This window comes from Glandiceps talaboti, chromosome 15 (assembly GCF_964340395.1).
Source record: "Glandiceps talaboti chromosome 15, keGlaTala1.1, whole genome shotgun sequence".
NCBI classification, from domain to species: Eukaryota; Metazoa; Hemichordata; class Enteropneusta; family Spengelidae; genus Glandiceps; species Glandiceps talaboti.
The window spans coordinates 21,830,842-21,853,050 of record NC_135563.1 but is presented as its reverse complement, the minus strand read 5'-3'; the positions used below and the strand labels follow the sequence as shown (position 1 = coordinate 21,853,050).

General features: G+C 35.0%; 1 protein-coding gene across 1 annotated transcript in view; it reads left to right on the top strand.

Moving 5' to 3' along the window:
• Positions 1-22,209, top strand: part of LOC144446702 (inositol polyphosphate-5-phosphatase A-like) — a 63,796-nt gene that overhangs the window by 11,321 nt on the left and 30,266 nt on the right. Inside the window, exons 2-4 of the mRNA XM_078136522.1 lie at positions 15,804-15,845; positions 16,389-16,489; positions 16,948-17,035. Of these exons, the coding sequence (XP_077992648.1) occupies positions 15,804-15,845; positions 16,389-16,489; positions 16,948-17,035 (231 nt within the window). The remainder of the gene's footprint in view (positions 1-15,803; positions 15,846-16,388; positions 16,490-16,947; positions 17,036-22,209) is intronic.

The following is a 22,209-nucleotide window of genomic DNA, read 5'->3' as shown; positions in this document are numbered from 1 at the left end:
GTTCTAGGTTACCCATGAAAAGACCTGAAATGTGTTGAAATAGACATGGTTCCAGGCTACCCATGGAAAGTCAAAACCTGTCTTGAAATGGACATGGTTTCAAACTACCAGTGGAAAGACCTGAAATGTGTTGAAATAGACATGGTTCTAGGTTACCCATCGAAAGACCTGAAGTGTCTTGAAATGGACATGGAGGAACGTTCCAGGGTATACCCATGGAAAGACCTGAAATGTATTGAAATAGACATGGTCCCAGGCTACCCATGGAAAGACCTGAAGTGTCTTGAAATGGACATGGAGGAACGTTCCAGGTTACCCATGGAAAGACCTGAAATGTCTTGAAATGTACATGGAGGAACGTCCAGGTTACCCATGGAAAGACCTGAAATGTCTTGAAATGTACATGGTTCTAGGCTACCCATGGAAAGACCTGAAGTGTCTTGAAATGGACATGGAGCTGCGAACGTTCAAGGTTACCCATGGAAAGACCTGAAATATCTTGAAATGTACATGGAGGAACGTCCAGGTTACCCATGGAAAGACCTGAAATGTCTTGAAATGTACATGGTTCTAGGCTTAACCCATGGAAAGACCTGAAGTGTCTTGAAATGGACATGGAGCTGCGAACGTTCCAGGTTACCCATGGAAAGACCTGAAATATCTTGAAATGTACATGGAGGAACGTCCAGGTTACCCATGGAAAGACCTGAAATGTCTTGAAATGTACATGGTTCCAGGCTACCCATGGAAAGACCTGAAGTGTGTTGAAATAGGCATGGTTCTAGGCTACCCATGGAAAGACCAGAGTTATCTTGAAATGTACATAGTTACAGGCTAGTCTTGTTAGCTCTATAGAAATGTATACATATAATTACATGTACATGTACATGACCAAAGACATTTGTAAATAAACAGTAAAGTAATTAGTCATCTAGTAATAGTATCTAGTGATTGATGAGGAAAAATACTACAGAAGCTGGTCAACAATTCCGAAATATGTATGGTAATAGTTTTCAGAAATAGTCCCATGGGAAATCTTTTCTACAAGATTAATGACTCACAAGAGAGAATGGCTCATTCAGAAGGGACACAATATCTTTATTATTCATAGTATTTTGTCTTTGATCTGTACTTTTTATCAATTTTATTTCACAAGTCTAATTCAGGAAGCTATGGGTGATGACCGTGTCAAATTAGTTTTAAGAAGAATGTTCTTGAAATTTGAGAGTATTCTCTCTACATCAGTGTTCTTATTAGTTTAGTGTTTGCTATGGTAAAATGTCAAAGGGTTGTTGAGCCTCCTGTGATTTCTAAGAACCCCTTTGATGGAATGAAAACTGTATTTCAGATCTCTTCAATTAAAGACGAGATGAAATCAAAACGGTCAGCTTACCCGGAAGCCACAAATTTAACTGTTTTATTGTTGAAGGGGCACAAAGGTGAGATTAATTCTATGTGAGCTGCATTTCTGTATACTGAGGGGACCCAGAAATGTCATTTAAGCTGATAGAGCGTTATACAACTGCTTTTAATAATTGGTAAATCTGTCTTAGAAGAAGCCTGTTGTACACTGGAATGAGGCATTATGGAAATGAATATCATTAGAAGCTTATTTTAGAGAGGTCACACGATGCAGGATTAGTGAAAATTACTTTTTTGGGTCTCCAAAGTATTTATAAAGAAATACAGATAGCTTAAAATCAGCCTCATCTTACTTTGTTCAGTTGTTAATAGCGATAACTTTTTCATATTGAGTTTGCTGGGACATCCGTTTGATAGATTTCAAACTATTTGAATTTCTGACACTTTTCAATTTGTGTTAGACAACTCTTAAATCTCATTAGAAAAATATGATATCAACAAATCTAATTAACACAACACATAAGATGAGTTTTGTAATTTTTTACTCCGATGAAAATATGTGCATAAAGCTGTGATGAAGTCATCCTAAGTTGAATTGTTATGACTGCTTTTAATGATGAAAATAAATTTAATTCAGAAATAAATCTGAAATACTTTGGCTTTCTAAGACTGTATCTTCTTGAAAAAATAAGATGAATGAAAAATCAAACCAAAGTAAAAGCTGTCAATAAGGAACTTGCAGTCCAGACTGAGCATGCTCAGATGCAAAGGACCATGGGATTATCTGTGGTTACCGTAATACATAATCTGGAGCTACCAATAAAATAAACCTCCCGCAATGGTCAGGGTAACTATGAATTGATTATTTGTGGTTACAAAAAATGTTATAATATTGCTTACAATACTAATTGATTAGTATTTATTATCACATTTCCCATGATGCAACATTCAACATGGCGGGTTTGCAAGTTCTATATTGGTATACTAATAATATTACAATAGTTATGTGAATTAAAAAAACATTGTACTAGACTAATGGTTAGCATTAATCTGTAATATACATGTAGCTGTTTAGAGAAATGTCATGACAGCATGTTAATAGTGATGTATTCTATCCTTTCATTCACATCTCTTTGTTATAGTGTTTATTAACTCAACTTGACTTAATATACCTCACACTTGTTTTATATCTCTTTACGTCTAGTTATCATAACTAGCTCTTGATGCAACATTTCTTTGTGATCAAACATCCATTGAAAGTAAAATTAAGTTGATGACAATGTAGTTTCCAAATATAATCTTACAGCTGTGTGTAGAGTAACAGCTAACAACTGCTCTACAAAGAGACCCTGAGGCTAGCTGTGATGTATATGATAATTTATTCCTATAACTGACTTACCAAATTTTTCAGTACCTACCCTCAATTTTTTCCCCTCATGTACTGACACAAACACACACACACACACACACACACACACACACACACATGCACACGCACACACACACACACACACACACATATTCATGCATGCATGCACATACACACATATACAAATGTATACACGCACACACACGCACGCACGCACGCACGCACGCACGCACGCGCGCATGTCATCCCAGGTACATGTACATCTGTAAACCACAGGAGTTTCTTTGAAGACTAATTTGAACAAGCTTAGCTCACAGTATCATGTGCAGCTACATGTACAAGAAGTGTACATGTACAAGAAGTGTGTAGAAACCAGGCCATGTATAAATTGTGTTTTGCCTTCAGAAGGCATCACTATATTTTAACACTGTGCAATGCTATATATTTCAACACTGTTTATAGTGCACAGTAATACTGTGCATCGACAACAGGTGTGGAAATAGATATTTTACATGTACATGTATGTATGGTATATTTTGTCACAACATTATATGCAATATAGTCTGGTTGACATGCATTATAATTTGAGATAATTTAGCATACATGTAGTAGGTTCTTAGCAGTAGGAAATTAATATTAAAGTACAACCTGTAGAAAAACACCAATGTGTTTGCTTGAATGCAGTGAGCCTAGGAAAGACTTCATACAAAAGACAAAATAAGGTAAAGACAGCACTACAACTGATATAAAAACAACAGCAGGTGTCTTTGATATACATGTAGGTCTGCTTATATCAGTGGAAGTTATTATGTATTTTTTTATCAGTAAACACTCATTATATGGAACCCAGGCTCCTGTGATGTTTATGCTTTGATAAGTTACTGACACTAATTATACTGTATGCCTTACATGAACGTTGTCTCATTCCTGCTTACCACAAGCAACCAAATGCACTGGGTTTTTTTCATGGGTTGTATTACTTGTACTACTAGGATTAAAGCAGTACATTTGATATATTAGTTTATAATTTAAATGAGTGTGTGGTAGACATACTCCTTTCAAAATGAATTCAGTACAACGACCATCATCATAACCACAGCCTCACTGCAATGTTCAAACGACATGTTCATTTTTAGCACAACTGAACTGAGGTTCAGTAGTGCTATAGGGATCGCCCGGCGTCTGTCTGTCTGTCTGTGTGTGTGTGTGTGTGTGTGTAAACAACTTAAAGTCAAAAACCGCTGAACCGATTGCCACGATATTTGGTGGGTCCATTACCTTGGGTGTCTAGTTGGGAAATTGTTCAAATCAAAATGATCGCATCACAGGTGTGTGATTTGGGTCAAAAAATGTGATTTTTGGTCAAAAAACTTAAACTCAGAAACTACTGGGCAGATTGGTGCAAAATTTGGTGGGAACATTCTTAAGGGGGTGTAAAGTAAGATTTGTTCATGACAGGATGATTCCATCAGTGATATGCAAATTAGGGCTAAAAATGTGTCTTTTTGGTTAAAAATCTATAATTCCAAAACTACTGAGCAGATTGGGCTGAAATTTAATGGGAATGTATGTAGGGATGTATGGACAAAGAAATATTAAGCATACCATGATTCCATGAGTGATATGCAAATTAGGTGTAAAAATGTTCATTTTTAGTCAAAATCTTATATCTCAAAAAGTACTTGGTCACCGAGTCTGAAACTTGGTGAGATGTTTCTGAGTGTTATTCTTCGAAACATTTTGACAAAATTGGCCCTAGCGACCATGACCACGCCCTTAGCAACAACCAAATGGCAGTATATTTTGGTCAAATAAAAACATCATCTGGTAGGCAAATGAGTAAACATTCAAAAAATGTATGCAAATACCGTAGCAACCATGACCACGCCCATAGCAACAGCCAAACGGTCGTGTATTTCACAAAGATAACAACAGGTATTAATAGACAATTGAATAAACGTTCAAAAAATATATGTAAATTTACCTAGCAACAAGACCACGCCCATAGCAACAGCCAAATAATCACATATATTGCAAAGATAACAACAGGAATAGAAGACAAATGAATAAACATTCAAAAAATGTATGCAAGTGTGCCTAGCAACAAGACCACGCCCATAGCAACAGCCAAATGATCACATATATTGCAAAGATAACAATGGGGATTAATAGACAATTGAATAAACATTCAAAAAATGTATGCAAATATGCCTAGCAACAAGACCACGTCCATAGCAACAGCCAAATGATAGCATATATCGTAAAGATAGCAACATGGTTGGATAGGCAACTGGATAGTCATTCACCAAATGAACACTTATTGTTAGCATGGACTACCATATGGATAAACATTTTTAAAAACTGTACAGTTGTGCTACAACGCCATTGGCGGTATTTTTATTTGTTGTCTAGCCTTATGAGCTATATTCTGTTGTTTTGACATTTTTACACATGTGTACATTTGTTATTTGATGATAAATGGTGTTGAATGCCTACTTGGTAATTGATACAGTGTATAAGCCATTTTGAACTCAAAGCATGTATTAACAAATGTTATAATCGTAATGGACCTCCCTATATACAGTGTACAATGTACTATAAATGGGAGATGTCCAGTGATGTAGATAATAGCTGGCTACCGGTCACTGTTATAGTGCTGGCTATATTATTTCATTTCCAGGAATAAGGAATAATAGTTGTGAACTTGACTTTGTTAAACTTTAATTAAAACGTTGAAAGGGAATGTTAGTGGATAGATGGTGAAGAGATACCATACATATGGAGCTTAATAGTCCAAATTATGTACAGTAGGGTTTCTTCCTGGGATGGGGGATGAGGTGGGAGGTGTTACTTGGCAGGAGAGTGAGTTATACAAATGTAGGTGTACCCTGGAGAATTCAAAGTAAAAATACAAACTCTGCAAGAGTACCAAAACTAGGGGTCAAAAGTTTACACTTTAGTCAGAAAGTAAGGGTCAGCACAAAAGTTATATTTCAGCTAGAAAGTGCAAAGGTCAAAAGTCTGTCAGCCAAAGGGTTAACATTTTACACTTTAGCCAGAAAATAAGGGTAAAAAGTCTTGCATCAGCCAAATAATAGGTAAAAACTCAGGAACATTGAATTGCAAGAGATTCACTATTGTTAAACTAAAAAGTATTGCAACTTTTTTCCTTGATGGTGATAACAGATATTAAAATACCCTGGTAGCCTTAGTTCCCTAGTTTACCTAGAAATTTTGGCTAAAAAGACTTATTTTTGCTTGTTTCGCTAGAAACAAAAATGCAAAAATAAGTATTGACTAAAATGCCTTCTTGTACATAAACATAATATACCAGTCTGGTAATTTGTAAAAGTTAGTCTTTGAGAACCAGCTGACTCGAGAAGTAAAATTGCAAAATTTCCTAGTGGTGAGAAGATCTAGGTTTACAGTATTTGCCAGGTTCCCTACCAAAATTATAGTACAAGGTATGATAATCTATAAGTTTTACCCCCACCCCCTCCTCCACCTCTGACACCCCTTTCCCCATCAGAGTCACCACATTGTACTAAAGAACATTGATCATTGAGTGTATGTCAAAATATCAAAGAAATTCTCTTGACAGTTGTAAATTTAGGTCTGTACAGATAGACATGATAAAGAGATACCCCAGTGTGCCCCTACAAAACCAAACATGGAGTAGACATCGTAGGGTGACACTGACCATCACAGAGATTTATATCATAACATGTCATAGAAACAAATGATATTTACATTCTTTGTTAGTACAGTGTGTAGATGAAAGAAATGAGAATAACGCTACTTTAACAAGTTTAGGGTGACATAATATAGAGTTCTGACTAATACTATTGACATAGTTGAAATATCCAGATTCCTGTGTTATTAATGAGAAGGGCATCATTCATACATACTGTATGTTTGTAATAGGAGCTGCCTCTCTTTAATGTGTTAGAGGAAAATGTTTTGTTAAACGGAAGTAGTTCAGAGGTTTATGTTTCTCTCAGTTCTTGAGGTTTAAACTGATAGTCTAGCTACTGATGTGACATATAAAATCATGATTTGCTGCAGCTACAAATGTAGTTCAGAGTAGAACTTATTTTCAGTATAAATAGTGATTTACTTTTATGGAGTAAAAAATACTACTACTGAATTCTTTGCAGAAGGTAAGTGAATTAAAGGGACATGTCTGTAACTTTATAGTTCTCATGGTTACTTTTGCTTAAAGGGGTACAATCTGGAAATTTATGGTCCTTTATGCAAATTATGGTGAAAGCTTTCCATTTTGAAAAAATATCAAGAAAGAAAATTTACGAAGTCTGAACTTTTTTTCACTTTTTAACAAAAACAGTTGAATATTGCCACCAATACTAATAGCACTTAGTCCTCTACCATGTGAATGCTTTGAATATCCTGTGTATGTACAGTTTGATTTCAGAATTGAATTAGTATGCTCACTTTTACGTAGCTAAAAAGGAAAACCGTCTCTTTTGACAAATATCAAAGTGTGTTCAGATTCAATAGACCATCCCTTTGACAATAATACCCTTTCAAAGTGATTTAAATGTCACCAACAAACCAGTTTGCTATAAACTGCACAGCTCATTTAACCACAGAAGTAACAATACAATTCAATACTTGAGACAGCTTTAAATAGGGGTATTTGGTAAATGTGTTTAAAGAGTAAATATTTACCAAGAATTAAACTTTCAGGGGAGATATTTAAAATGTGTAGATGGGTTTAGATTTCTTTTTGTTCGTTTTTTCAATTTTTGTTTCATAATTAACATAAAAATAGGGATGGTACATAGTTATTCCTAACCATCATCAAAGACGCAAAGACACATAATCGGATCCAATATTCTTCTACAGATTTCTTGATTATTTGCCTTTCGTATAACATTGGAATAAGTGTATGGCTTCTTTTTTCAAGTTTGCAATACTATACATATATTTTGGCTCTGTTATTTAGTGGATATATTTTTTGCACTAAAAGAAATCTGTGAAAATGACATCAATTTCACTGGAAAATGCTGAAAAACCACAGGCAATATATTAATAAAGACAAATCAATACATTTATTTACACAAATGAAAATTTCCATTCACAAAAATTTCTTCGAAGCGAATTCCCAATTTTTAATTTGATTCTGTGAATAGATGTTTTGCATACTATGAACACAGAGTGCTTTGAACATTCAGTGTCATTTTACACAGAGTAATGTGACTATCGCTGTAGTCAAAAATATTTTACCTGCCAAAATAAAGTGGAACCAAAATATTTAAAACTTTCTCCTCACTGAAGTCTGTGCACTAATAAAATACATAAATGCACTTTAATATGTACGGAAGTTTAATTTGAATTATGAAAATGAATGAGTGTAGTCTTATATTACAAGCTTCTGGTTTTAACTGATCCCTTGATAAATCACCAAGTTTCACCTGGTGAAACAATGGATCAAGTAGCAAGTGAATTAAAAATGAGTATGTACATTAAGGCCAAGAAAAAAATTTGTTTTGTTGCTTGTCATAGGAAAAAAATATATTTTTTTTAAAAAAGGCGTCATCTTACTGGTCAACAGTATTATACACAAAGAGAAAAAAAAAAACTATGACAGGTTATCAAATTTTGATTCAACTCTACATTAAACATTGTATTTTGAATAGATATGTGTCTCATTGCTCAAAAAACAACAACTAGCTCAAACTGTACCTGTGACATTTTTATGGTGCTGACGTGTTACTGAATATTCAAACTTAGATTTAGACAGTCTCATGGCAACAACAAAAAAAGCACAGACGAGATTAAACCTGTCATGTCAGAAGGTTGGGGAAAAAAAACCCAGAAAAAAAGCTCTTGCATTCTCTGGTGATGTGCAAAGTGACGAGAAACAAAGTAATTTTTTTCTTGGCCTAATCTGATACATTTTCCAAAAGTGCACACTTCATGTTATTCTGATTGTGAGAGGAACGGATTAACCTAAGCTGTCAATCATTTTCTGTTACAATTAATAGATTGGAGATATTCAATTGAAATCCACCTCTTGGCGCTCAATGCAATGTGTTACACAATGAAAGTGGTGTGTTCTAATATTTACCAGTAATGTATGTATGCTAAGTAAAGGAAACAGTAATTTCATTTTATAAAAGCATCATTCATACCAACATAGACTATTAATGGAAAATATACGTTTCACTCGACTATATATTCAACTCTGTATCTACATGTGATATCGTTCATTGTTGAGGCATATCCAGCCTTTTTTTTATATCATCAAAAACAAATATGCAAAATTGTTATGAAATTTGCATAGTGAAATTAATGATAAATTGATTTTAAGAAAAACTTATATGCCAGCATGTCCTGATAGCATTACAAAAAATCCATTATTTTTCATTGACAAAAATATTCACATGCAGCCATTATTGTGAAGATATTTCATTCAATTATCATGGCTTATATTTTATTCGATACATAAAATTGAAGTAGAAAAGTGTATTGTGAGTGCAAATATGGGACAGTAGATAGTTTGGTGTCTGCAACAGAACAAAGTATAATTAAACATTGCAATTTTTTGGATCTCCCTGTGTGAACCTCTGTATCTGGAGTTCACCTTAGTACTACAGCTAGTTACTGTCATTCTCAGTTCATGGCGAGTGAGGGCGCTGTCTATCCTCATGTTTACACTGCCAGGTCAAGGCTTAGGAATAAGATAATTTATCATGTACTTAATTAGAAGAAGAAAGATGATTAGATGTCAGAGGACTGCGCCCTTTTCTTTGTTGTTCATAACTCCATTTTTTTGTCTAGACAAATGGAATATTGATGGCTACAGTGTGATGTGTTCAAAATAACTACACATGCTACAAAGTACATTATAATAGTGTTACTCTGACCCTGCTTGGGCCATCTGTACAAATCATGTTAGAAAATTGCATCAAAGTCACAATTTACAGCAAATCATGCGACTCCAGACAAACAATATCAAATATTCATATATTTAATACATAGCATTTTTCTCTGTCCTTTTTTTCTTTCTTAAAACAATGGAGAGACCAACGATTTGTACGATATCATGAATTTCAGAAAGTGTACTAATATTTTTCTTCCTTCAGCTGAGGAAAATACAAGTGACCTAAGGGGCCTTGTCACTACGAGTCACGAGATGAGTAGCGACAAACCCCCTAGGTCACGCGTATTTTCTGGCTGACTGAAGTAATAATATATGGAAATTGGAAAAAATAATGGTGATTTGAAATGTTTTGACAGATATTTAATGTACTGCAGAACCAGTGATGTAGACATGATTTGTCATGATATAGAACAACCAGGGTATATAATCCATATTTTCTGTTTAAAGACAATAACTTGGCTTTAGTATGGTATGGTAGGCTATAATGACAGCAAAATGAAAACATCAAGAAATGGAATTTGAGAAAAGCTAAATGTCAACACTACTAATAGTGCTATTCAGTATTCTAGAAACATTCTACCCTACTTGACTTAATGTTCTCATGAATAAGTTAGATGGTATGTCTTCTTTTACAAATTGTCCACAGTAGCAATAAAATTGGTCAGTATCCCAGGAAATTACCAACAGTATCATGCTCATTATCCATGGAAAATTCCAACATTATCACACTTGTAATCTGGAAATTTCCAATGTTATCACATCTAGTATCCATGGAAATTTTCAACATTATCCTCTCAGTATCCATGGAAATTTCAACATTATCCTCTCAGTATCCATGGAAATTTTCTACATAATCCTCTCCATATATCCATGGAAATTTCCAATCCCCCTTTGTAATATCCTCATTTTTCTTTATCTTGATAAATATCAAAGAATGATATTCAATTCAAATTGTTGACATTTAATTCATAAATCAAAACGAGAATTATGTAGCCTCAATCCTTGATTCCAATTCCATTTATCAACAAATTAAGGAAAAAAACCTAGAATTTATCAAATAAAATTTAGTTTTTAGCACAACTGAACTGAGGTTCAGTAGTGCTATAGGCATCGCCCGGTGTCTGTCTGTCTGTCTGTCTGTCTGTCTGTCTGTCTGTCTGTCTGTCTGTCTGTCTGTCTGTCTGTCTGTCTGTCTGACTGTCTGTCTGTCTGTGTGTGTGTGTGTAAACAACTTAAAGTCAAAAACCGCAGAACCGAATGCCATGATATTTGGTGGGTCCATTACCTTGGGTGTCTAGTTGGGAAATTGTTCAAATCAAAATGATCGCATGACAGGTGTGTGATTTGGGTCAAAAAATGTGATTTTTGGTCAAAAAACTTAAACTCAGAAACTACTGGGCAGATTGGTTTGAAATTTGGTGGGAACATTCTTAAGGGGGTGTAAAGTAAGATTTGTTCATGACATGATGATTCCATAAGTAATATGCAAATTAGGGCTAAAAATGTGTCTTTTTGGTTAAAAATCTATAATTCCAAACTGCTGAGCAGATTGGGCTGAAATTTAATGGGAATACCCTAGCAACCATGACCATTCCCATAGCAACAGCCAAACGTTTGTGTATTTCACAAAGATAACAGGGATTAATAGACAATTGAATAAACATTCAAAAAATGTATGTAAATTTGCCTAGCAACAAGACCATGCCCATAGCAACAGCCAAATAATCACGTATATTGCAAAGATAACAACAGTAATAGAAAGACAAATGAATATACATTCAAAAGATGTATGCAAATGTGCCTAGCAACAAGACCACACCCATAGCAACAACCAAATGGTGACATATATTGCAAAGATGACAACGGGGATTAATAGACAATTGAATAAACATTCAACAAATGTGTGTAAATATGCCTAGCAACAAGACCACGCCCATAGCAACAGCCAAATGATCACGTATATTGCAAAGATAATATCAGGAATTCATACACAAGTGAACAAAAACATACAAAAATGTATGCAAATATATCTAACAACATGACCACGCCCATAGCAACAGCCAAATGATAGCATATATCGTAGAGATAGCAACATGGTTGGATAGGCAACTGGATAGTCATTCAACAAATGACCACTTGTTGTTAGCATGGACTACCATATGGATAAACATTTTTAAAAACTGTACAGTTGTGCTACAATGCAATTGGCAGTATTTTTAAAGTTGTCATGAGCAAATGATAGTTTTAGCAGTGATATGTGTAGACAACAGTTTTTCAGTGTTTGTCATTATTTTTAGCAATTAAATTCAGATTAAAATGGACCATGTGGATGAAGATTAGGGATTTACTTTGGATTTTAAATTTATAAAACAATTTTATCATGGTTTCCTACTTGAAAAATGAAAGTGGGACAACATAGATCAAGTCCGTGTTTGTAAATCAATACATTACAAAACATTAATAAATATGTAAAATGTGTAGTATTGTACATACAATAACAAATATTTTATACATTTTTTATCTTTTTGCATTTCAAAATTCCACAATGAATACAAATCCTCATTCATATGGCCACTTTAAAGACAGAGATATATAAATGTTTGATGTTGCACTTGTGAACGTTTGTTTAGGAAGAGGGGGTTTTGGCCTAAACAAACAAACAAACAAACAATGTTTGTTTGTCTGTTGAGCGTGTGCCAGATTATGCAATTGTCCCTAGCACAACAAATGAACATTTTTATGGACGTTATTAATAAATATTTGTATATACAAATAAATTTTTAATGTGCTGACATAAATTACTGTTAATTTGTTAAATATGTTTTTTCCATTGTCTGTGGTATGATTTTATTTAAACCCCAACAAGGTCTGTTGTTGAATTAATAATGTCATTAAAACCACATTAACCTGTATGTAACCTTAATACATATATTATAATATTTTGTTATATTTCTTGAATTTTCCAATCTGATGTATGAAATATCATAAGCCATTGACAAACAGGATTTCCCTGCATGGGTTTATTACATTGACTACATGTATATTATCACAGCTGTGTTAATTTCAAACAGTTCAGCCTATACTGTATACATATAAGCCTTGTTTTCATGCAGAGAACTAGCTGTAATATTTTCTGGAATTTTACAATTTTGAATTCTGTTTCATTGTCACTGTTTTGTGTCTGGATTACCAGTGTAATAATGGTGTGGTCTAGTATGAAAACAGTATTGCAGTACAACATATATATATACTAGGATATAATATCAACATTATATCAAAGATCATAATAAATCCATTAATGCCCATATACATATAGTAGCTGTAACATGATATGTTTTATTAATAATTACGTTTTGAAACACAACCTGACCTGTATTTGAAACAGTCTAAGACAGTAATGTCTTTGATGGTACTGCAATGTATGTATGCTTGTGTGATGTCCATATGTATATACGCTCATGTGGTGTTCAAACAGCCATGAAAAATGCATAGACTGTTTACTTGCTTGTTGACAAATTGTAAATATGTGGTATGTTGATAGGGTATTCTTACCAATCAATATATGCTTATGACCAGCAAGTTCAACAACTATATTAAATATTTTGAAAAAATCAAAAATTGTCAATATTAATTGTTTGCTCCATATGACAACTGCTATAACCACATCCTAGGTGGACCTAAATTATTGGGTGAAAAGCTTGTTGAGAACCATGGTATGAAACTAACTAAGGTTATTCTATTGATATGACCCTAAATACAAAACTACAAGTGCCTATTAATGAGACTAAAATCCTGTCTTTGTTCACAACTATTCAATAAGCAGGAAATGCAGTATTGCATGCTATAAACTGAGTTTCAATGTATTATGTCAGATTATCCGCCAAAGATGGCTCTTCTGTAGTTTCAATGCCGTTGAAACTATTTTTATCTGATGAATATTTGTAAGCTGACAATATCAGTGTTAGACCCCATTCATCATTTTAATTAATTTTATTCCTAAATATAGACTTGGTATTAGTTATAATAGGAAATATTTGCAGCTCATTCATCATTTATATATTGAATATTTTGTGCTGTATTGGTTATTATATACCTTATATTATACCTGTGTGTGTATTGATGTGTCTAACAGTGTACATCATAGTGCATGTGTGTGTACCCATGAATATGCTCACTAAGTACATGTACAATGTGTAGAAACATACAATTTACATGTATATGTGTGTACATGTACATGTACATGAACATTTTGTGTACATGTGTACAAAAATATGATTAGATTTGTTTAGATTATATATAACTTTATTACGACCTTACATAAAATTGACAATTCTATTTGAGTATATAACGATATTAAAGAACACTGCAATGAAATAGGCTAATGTTATTAGTATATAAGTATAAAATGAGTTTTGATACATACAGAGAGCAATTATAATCTCTTTTTGTTTTGATTGCATTAAAATTTAAATTGCTCTTTCTTTTCTGTACTATTGAATATGTATCACGGTATTATGCTTAGGTGTATGTGCTAACATGTGCATGTGTTTACAGTGTGTGTGTTTATACTTTACACTGTGTTTGAGTCTGTGTACATGTATGTGTGTGTGTGTGTGTGTATGTGTGTATGTGTGTATGTATGTATGTATGTATGTATGTATGTATGTATGTATGTATGTGTGTGTGTATGTATGTATGTGGAGTCATGATGGGTGAATGGCTAGCGTGACCGGCTTGGAATCTACAGGTTGCAGGTTCGAGCCCCGTCGCTGCCTGCTGTTTGTTTCTGAGTGGCTAAAGTCCTTGGGCAAGATTTGAACCATGACTGTGCCTCAGTCAACCCAGCTGTATAACTGGGGACCTGGTAGGATGTAGGTTGCAATGTGAAGGCTTTTGCTATGCGCTTAAATGGCTGCAATGGATTGTATGCTCCCCGGGGAGTTGAGGAAGACTAAAAGGGCCGTTGTACCATTCTGATCCGAGCCAGGGGTAATAATTGTAAAGCGCTTTGAGCACGGAGTGGGAAAGCGCTATATAAGAAACCAACATTATGTATGTATGTACATTTTTGTATGTATGTATGTATGTATGTATGTATGTATGTATGTATGTATGTGTGTGTGTGTGTATGTATGTATGTATGTATGTATGTATGTATGTATGTATGTATGTATGTATGTATGTATGTATGTATGTATGTATGTATGCATGCATGTGTATGCATGTGTGTGTGTGTGTGTGTGTGTTTATTTTGTAGTGTTTTGTTAATTAACGGTATGCAGTGAGTAGGCAAATTCTACCTGAGTTCCCCAGTTATTTTACCAGGATTCCCACCAATATTGTGGTGTAATGTATGGGCCCAGATTTCTTCCTTGCTGTTATCGGTGTTCCTGAGTCAAGTAGCAACTAATACTGTATAACAGATTTGTATGCATAAATGTGTTTTGCGTCAAATAGACTGGAATTATAATATTAAATCAAAATTTTGATGCTGAGTAAAGGAGATACTTGAAACCAGACCCAGGAAAACTTGTAGTGTGAATTATACTTCGAAGCAATCTGATTAAAATCCGATGTAGTGTACACGTCGCAATTTCTTTTTGGCTGTTACATTTACTGTTGTTTGTTCTTTTGTGAGCATACGTTACAATACCATATGTTTTCCCGAACTCAAGCTCATACTTACGAGTAGCCAACCAGAATCCATCTTACAATATAACACTCAATGTTCGAAAATTGAAAGAAAGAGAACCACCAAATAATAACGATACCATTGTTGTCTGTGCTTTGTGCTTGTGTTCTTTTCGACCTAGGCATGCTGAATTATTGTATTTGTATGTTTTGGCGCATTACACATTTGCATTGGTTGAGTGAATTCACTCAGTGCTCCCTTGTGGCTTGGGAAAACCTATGGTATTGTGTCAGATGTAACAAACGATAGTAAACATAATAACCAAAAAGAAATCGTGATGTGTACACTACATCGAATTTTAATCAGATCGGACTTAGAAGTAATACAGCATTACATGCAAATTTTACAAGGTCAATATGCAAATTATACGGGGGTCAATATGCAAATTTTACAGAGTAGCTTCAGTCCAAGATTGATTTATAGCACACCACTCTTCACCTAACTTACTATCAATTTTTCCTTTTCTTTTACAGCCTGACAAAATGTTGAATACTTGGTTGGCAGAATTTCTCCAGGTACTTATTCATTCTTAATGCATTTAAATTGACATTTCAATGTGAACACATTGATTTCATGTGACATGACATGACATGGGAGTGCATCAACATTTGTAGGTCCTTGAGGGTTTCATTCCCAACTAGATCCTACTGATAGAGAGTATATGTGTCAAAAAATTGTTGTACATGAACAGATAAAATAGAGCCATACATAGCCGGAACATAATGTAATTTTTTTTAAAAGTTTTTTCGTAATGAAAAGTATACCATATTTTTGCTGCAAGTGGCTCAATGTAATACCAGTTTGCTTAGTGTAAACCAGATGTCATTGAATCAGTTAGTCACCAGAGGGCGCTGTCACTGAAAAAGACTTTAGCATTGTATTTGTCATTGTCAAAATATCTGTCTATCCTGGTACTGATACGTCACTCCATCAGTGTATCCAATGAGTTATTTCTCTTTCTCTCTTTCACTCTCCTATTCAAAGAGGATGATATGATAAAAATCATGTCTTCAATACAGAAATTCAAGTAATATTGTATTTTTCTGTTTTGTTTACAGTCTGTTCAAAATCTTCAACCACAGTTTATAGCACTACACTGCCAAGAAGTGGGTGGCAAGAACTACAGAACTAGTATGAAGCATGTTTCCACATTTACTAAGTAAGTTATACGTCAGTTTAACTTTACATGTATGTGTACATCACTCACTGCTAAATTCAGTGTTCCTTCTCAGTAGTGTACTGGATGTGGCGTGCTCTACCTAGAAATGGCAATTCAAACAAGAATATATAGTGCCAAATGATGTCAAAGAAAGAACCAAACTTCAATTTGCAGTTTAGAAAAACAAAATACCTTATTTTAACACAATAATTTCTGATCATATGTAACCTTCCATCCATCCATCTGCAAAAATATTATCGTACAAAGTACTAAATTATATATCTATATATACCAGAAGAAGTCAAAGCAGTGTAATAGTTCACATCTTGCTCTTTCAAAAACAAATGACAGTTATAGTAGTCATATCAGATGAGACTAGACTTGTGCCTGCTTTTGACAATTGGACCCCTATGAAGGATGTGTAAACATGATATGATTCTTTTTTCTTTTCTTTGTAGGTTGTTACTTGATAGTGAAGAACTAAAACCTTACAACAGAGTAAGGATGTTTTTAGATGATAATTTTGATGCACAAGATAGCTTCACGGTAGGTGGATCTGCTAAAAATAAATTTCCATATGTGATTCTCCAGTAATCCCTCCAAGGTTTTTAAGTTTAGATATTGTGCTCATATTTTAATATTTTATTTCTCAAAAATGTTAATGTGAAGATAATTTTTTACACTTTTGTGTCTGGTATTTTGGTAAATACTTGACTACATTGGATAGTAGGTAGAGTTTAAATTTGTCTCTTGTCTGACATATACCTCCAATGACCCCTTCAATGTTTTTAGGGTTAGGGACTGTGAACATTTCAATTTTGGCACTCAAAAATTGAGGTAGAAAGACGTACATGTACCATAGTGTACTTATAATAAGACCTATAACCTATGTAAGTTAATGTATTGATTCTATGTATAGTTACTAAGAAGTCTCCAGTGAAGTGATTACATATAGTTTAACTAGGCAAAGCCCATAAGCGTGCACAGGGTACATTCATTTGTGACTGGCTACCTCACGATGATATTATAAATAGCGCCCTCCACGTGGAGAATGCACATACATGTAGTATATAGAACGTGCATGTGTAGTCATTGTGCCGCAATGCATCCTTGGGTAAAACCACCAAAAAATCATTGCATAGTATAGAGGATGTGTATTTGTACTAGTCATTGAGCCGATACGTGGCCACTTCGCAAGCTACTACAAATTCTCCAGTGAACTTATCACACTGATTTATTTGGTATGAATATTGTTACAGCTAAATACTTGAAATGAGTTTAGAGCCAAAATGTACATGGTTCACAGTAATTTAGAGAATATGTGACCATGGCTTACTAAATTAGGTCAAGATATAATTCTGGAAAATGCAGATTATCCGTCCTTAAAATCAGTATAAGGATTATCAGTGAGGATTTATTTCATGTCAAAAATAATAATGATCAATTATTCAAAATCCCTGGAATCAAAACATCAAATATTTAAACAAGTCAAATCATTCTTGTAATTTGTTGGTTGTTTAATATGTTTAAGACAGTATGTATGTATTAATTTAATATATCATAAGTCTGAACCAAGACAAACAAAAATCATTTAAATTTGACATTATAGTGCATTGACATTTTCGAAACTCCTGCTTTTCTGTTGTATGTGACTTTTGATGATAATTTATTTGTTGTGGCAGATGTCTTAAATTATAAATGACAATATACATGTAATGTACCAGATGTGTACGACAATACATTTCCTTTGAGATGTTTCAGGGTATATTTTAACCATATATGGTATCATTTGAGGTGCTTCAGGGTATATTTTAACCATATATGGTATCGTATCATTCTCGGTTTAGAGCAAGGAGTGATAGAGTTGTTTACAATATTGTTTGTGACATGTTACTACCTATAAAAATGAAGCTATCGACAAACTAAGACACAAACTAACTCTGTCATAGTGATATATTGATATAAGCTACCAATGGATGTTAATGTACAGTTACACTCACAGGAGAGTGGCATCTCTGGTAGCAGTTTATCAGTGTTTTTGTAAGGCCTGGTAACCCAGGTAACACAGAGGGATAAATCTGGTAAAACTGGCCTGCTTTCCCATATGATATACCATAATGTTGGTAGGAAACCCTGGTAAAATGACAGGGGAACTCTGGTAGATTTTACCTACTTACAACCCTTAAGAAAAACACTGGGTATCCTCAAGTGTCTGCACATATAACCTCATTTAGTGTTACAAAGTGATTACATCCATAGAGCCAAGGCACCCTTTCACCAACTTGTGTAATCTAACATGCATAACTGTACAATAATGATTTTAGTGTTTGTCTGTCTTAGTTTGCCGGTAGTATGCTTTCTGTAGTAGTATGTACAGATAGATACAAGCTATAAACAAGACATTTTAGTTAGAAGGGATAAAAGCTAAAATACATTGTAACTTAAAGTTGTAGATGTCTAAAAGAGATAGTTAAATTAGTTATATGTGTACCTGAATGTTAAGCCTGAAGAAAGCCTCAGGGACCAATCTGTTTGTAAAGTGAAGCTCCTTGAATCACTAAAAACTGCCATATGACAGATTGTTGCTGGCCCTTTTAAAATCATCAAAAAAACATTGTTGTGAACCATCTTTTTTCAAGGATCTTTAAATTAATTATATTCCTATAAATTTAATGTGATGTTTGGTGTCCATGGTGATATTTTTTTCCTGTAGTCTTGAAAGTATCACATTGAAAGAAGTACCACATTTCAAAAAGAGCTTTGTCCATCACAAACTGTTTTGCAAACAGATTTTAAGAGTGCAACTCAAGTTGTACATGTACACATTATATTCATATTTTACTTCATCCACATGAAAAATGACATAATGCTACTCATTTTGAACTCATAGTGACAGATTCCTTCCTGCCACAAGTACAGTGTAACCTGTTCACTGCCGCCACAAGTACAGTGTAACCAGATCACTGTCACCACAAGTACAGTGTAACCTGTTCACTGCCACAAGTACAGTGTAACCTGTTCACTGCCACCACAAGTACAGTGTAACCTGTTCACTGCCACCAGAAGTACAGTGTAACCTGTTCACTGCCACAAGTACAGTGTAACCTGTTCACTGCCACAAGTACAGTGCAATCTGTTCACTGAACTCATAGTGACAGATTCCTTCCTGCCACAAGTACAGTGTAACCTGTTCACTGCCACAAGTACAGTGTAACCTGTTCACTGCCACAAGTACAGTGTAACCAGTTCACTGCCACAAGTACAGTGTAACCTGTTCACTGCCACCATAAGTACCGTGTAACCAGTTCACTGCCACAAGTACAGTGTAACCTGTTCACTGCCACAAGTACAGTGTAACCTGTTCACTGCCACAAGTACAGCGTAACCTGTTCACTGCCACAAGTACAGTGTAACCTGTTCACTGCCACAAGTACAGTGTAACCTGTTCACTGCCACAAGTACAGTGTAACCTGTTCACTGCCACAGGTACAGTGTAACCTGTTCACTGCCACAAGTACAGTGTAACCTGTTCACTGCCACAAGTACAGTGTAACCTGTTCACTGCCACAAGTACAGTGTAACCTGTTCACTGCCACAAGTACAGTGTAACCTGTTCACTGCCACCACAAGTACAGTGTAACCTGTTCACTGCCACAAGTACAGTGTAACCTGTTCACTGCCACAAGTACAGTGTAACCTGTTCACTGCCACAAGTACAGTGCAACCTGTTCACTGCCACAAGTACAGTGTAACCTGTTCACTGCCACAAGTACAGTGTAACCTGTTCACTGCCACAAGTACAGTGCAATCTGTTCACTGAACTCATAGTGACAGATTCCTTCCTGCCACAAGTACAGTGCAACCTGTTCACTGCCACAAGTACAGTGTAACCTGTTCACTGCCACAAGTACAGTGTAACCTGTTCACTGCCACAAGTACAGTGTAACCTGTTCACTGCCACAAGTACAGTGTAACCAGTTCACTGCCACAAGTACAGTGTAACCTGTTCACTGCCACAAGTACAGTGTAACCTGTTCACTGCCACAAGTACAGTGTAACCTGTTCACTGCCACAAGTACAGTGTAACCTGTTCACTGCCACAAGTACAGTGTAACCTGTTCACTGCCACCACAAGTACAGTGTAACCTGTTCACTGCCACAAGTACAGTGTAACCTGTTCACTGCCACAAGTACAGTGTAACCTGTTCACTGCCACAAGTACAGTGCAACCTGTTCACTGCCACAAGTACAGTGTAACCTGTTCACTGCCACAAGTACAGTGTAACCTGTTCACTGCCACAAGTACAGTGCAATCTGTTCACTGAACTCATAGTGACAGATTCCTTCCTGCCACAAGTACAGTGCAACCTGTTCACTGCCACAAGTACAGTGTAACCTGTTCACTGCCACAAGTACAGTGTAACCTGTTCACTGCCACAAGTACAGTGTAACCTGTTCACTGCCACAAGTACAGTGCAATCTGTTCACTGAACTCATAGTGACAGATTCCTTCCTGCCACAAGTACAGTGCAACCTGTTCACTGCCACAAGTACAGTGTAACCTGTTCACTGCCACAAGTACAGTGTAACCTGTTCACTGCCACAAGTACAGTGTAACCTGTTCACCGCCACAAGTACAGTGCAATCTGTTCACTGAACTCATAGTGACAGATTCCTTCCTGCCACAAGTACAGTGCAACCTGTTCACTGCACTTTTGAGTTACATCATACAATAGCTGTCATACTGTACTCCTTGCACTCACATACTCATAGTATGTCCTGAAAACTGTTGGTAATTACACAACAGAAAATATTGGGTAATAGTAGCTAAAAAAGTATGTACCATGGTTTTGAAGTGAAAGCTTTGTTAGTTTGTAAGTATAAGCTAAATAACATCTACATGTCATCTATTTAAAAAAAAGTGTATTTTGTGATTGATATTTTTGATTTTATAAAATAACATAATACTTTAAGTTGTATTACTGTAAAATGAAACAATACAGATATTGTGATATAAAATTGAATGCAATGTATGCCATAATTTATAGAAATCCTCTTGGGAAAAGTAAATCTAAGATCACCTCAAAACTTATTTTTGTTCAGGAAGAACATTACCTCAGGTGCTGTGAATCATAGGGTGATATTTATTTATCTTTGGTACTCAGGAATTTGTGTACAGAAAGTATTAGTATATTGTGTAAACGTAGTGATGAAGTCAGCAATTTGGATATCCAGAGGTTGTGTATTTTGTGTTCCAATTACTTTCAGCTATCGTGCTATGGTTTGTGATGTCACTGTTCCTTCATTAGAATCATTGATGAAAACACCATGTAGATATATAAAACACCTGAATGTTATGATAATTGTTTTTCCTTTTTTTGGTTTGAATGTTGCCGTTTTCAAAATTTTCTTGTGTACTGATTTCAAAAGAAAAGACTTTTGAAAAAATAGAACTGAAAATAATGAGTACATCAGTGCAATTATATTGAATACCTTGTACTTTACCTGCAAACTGGAAACAAAATCTAGTAACTGACCACTAGAGGACAGTATGACATACCTTGGCACTCCAAGTATTTTTCCATGATCACCACTGAGGGCAGTGTAACTAATGGCTGTGAATTGTACCTAAAACTGCAATATTGTGCATATGCAAGCTGTGTGTATATCTGTAGTTTGTAGCACAGTAGCTGTACATATGTGATTATGTCACCATACTT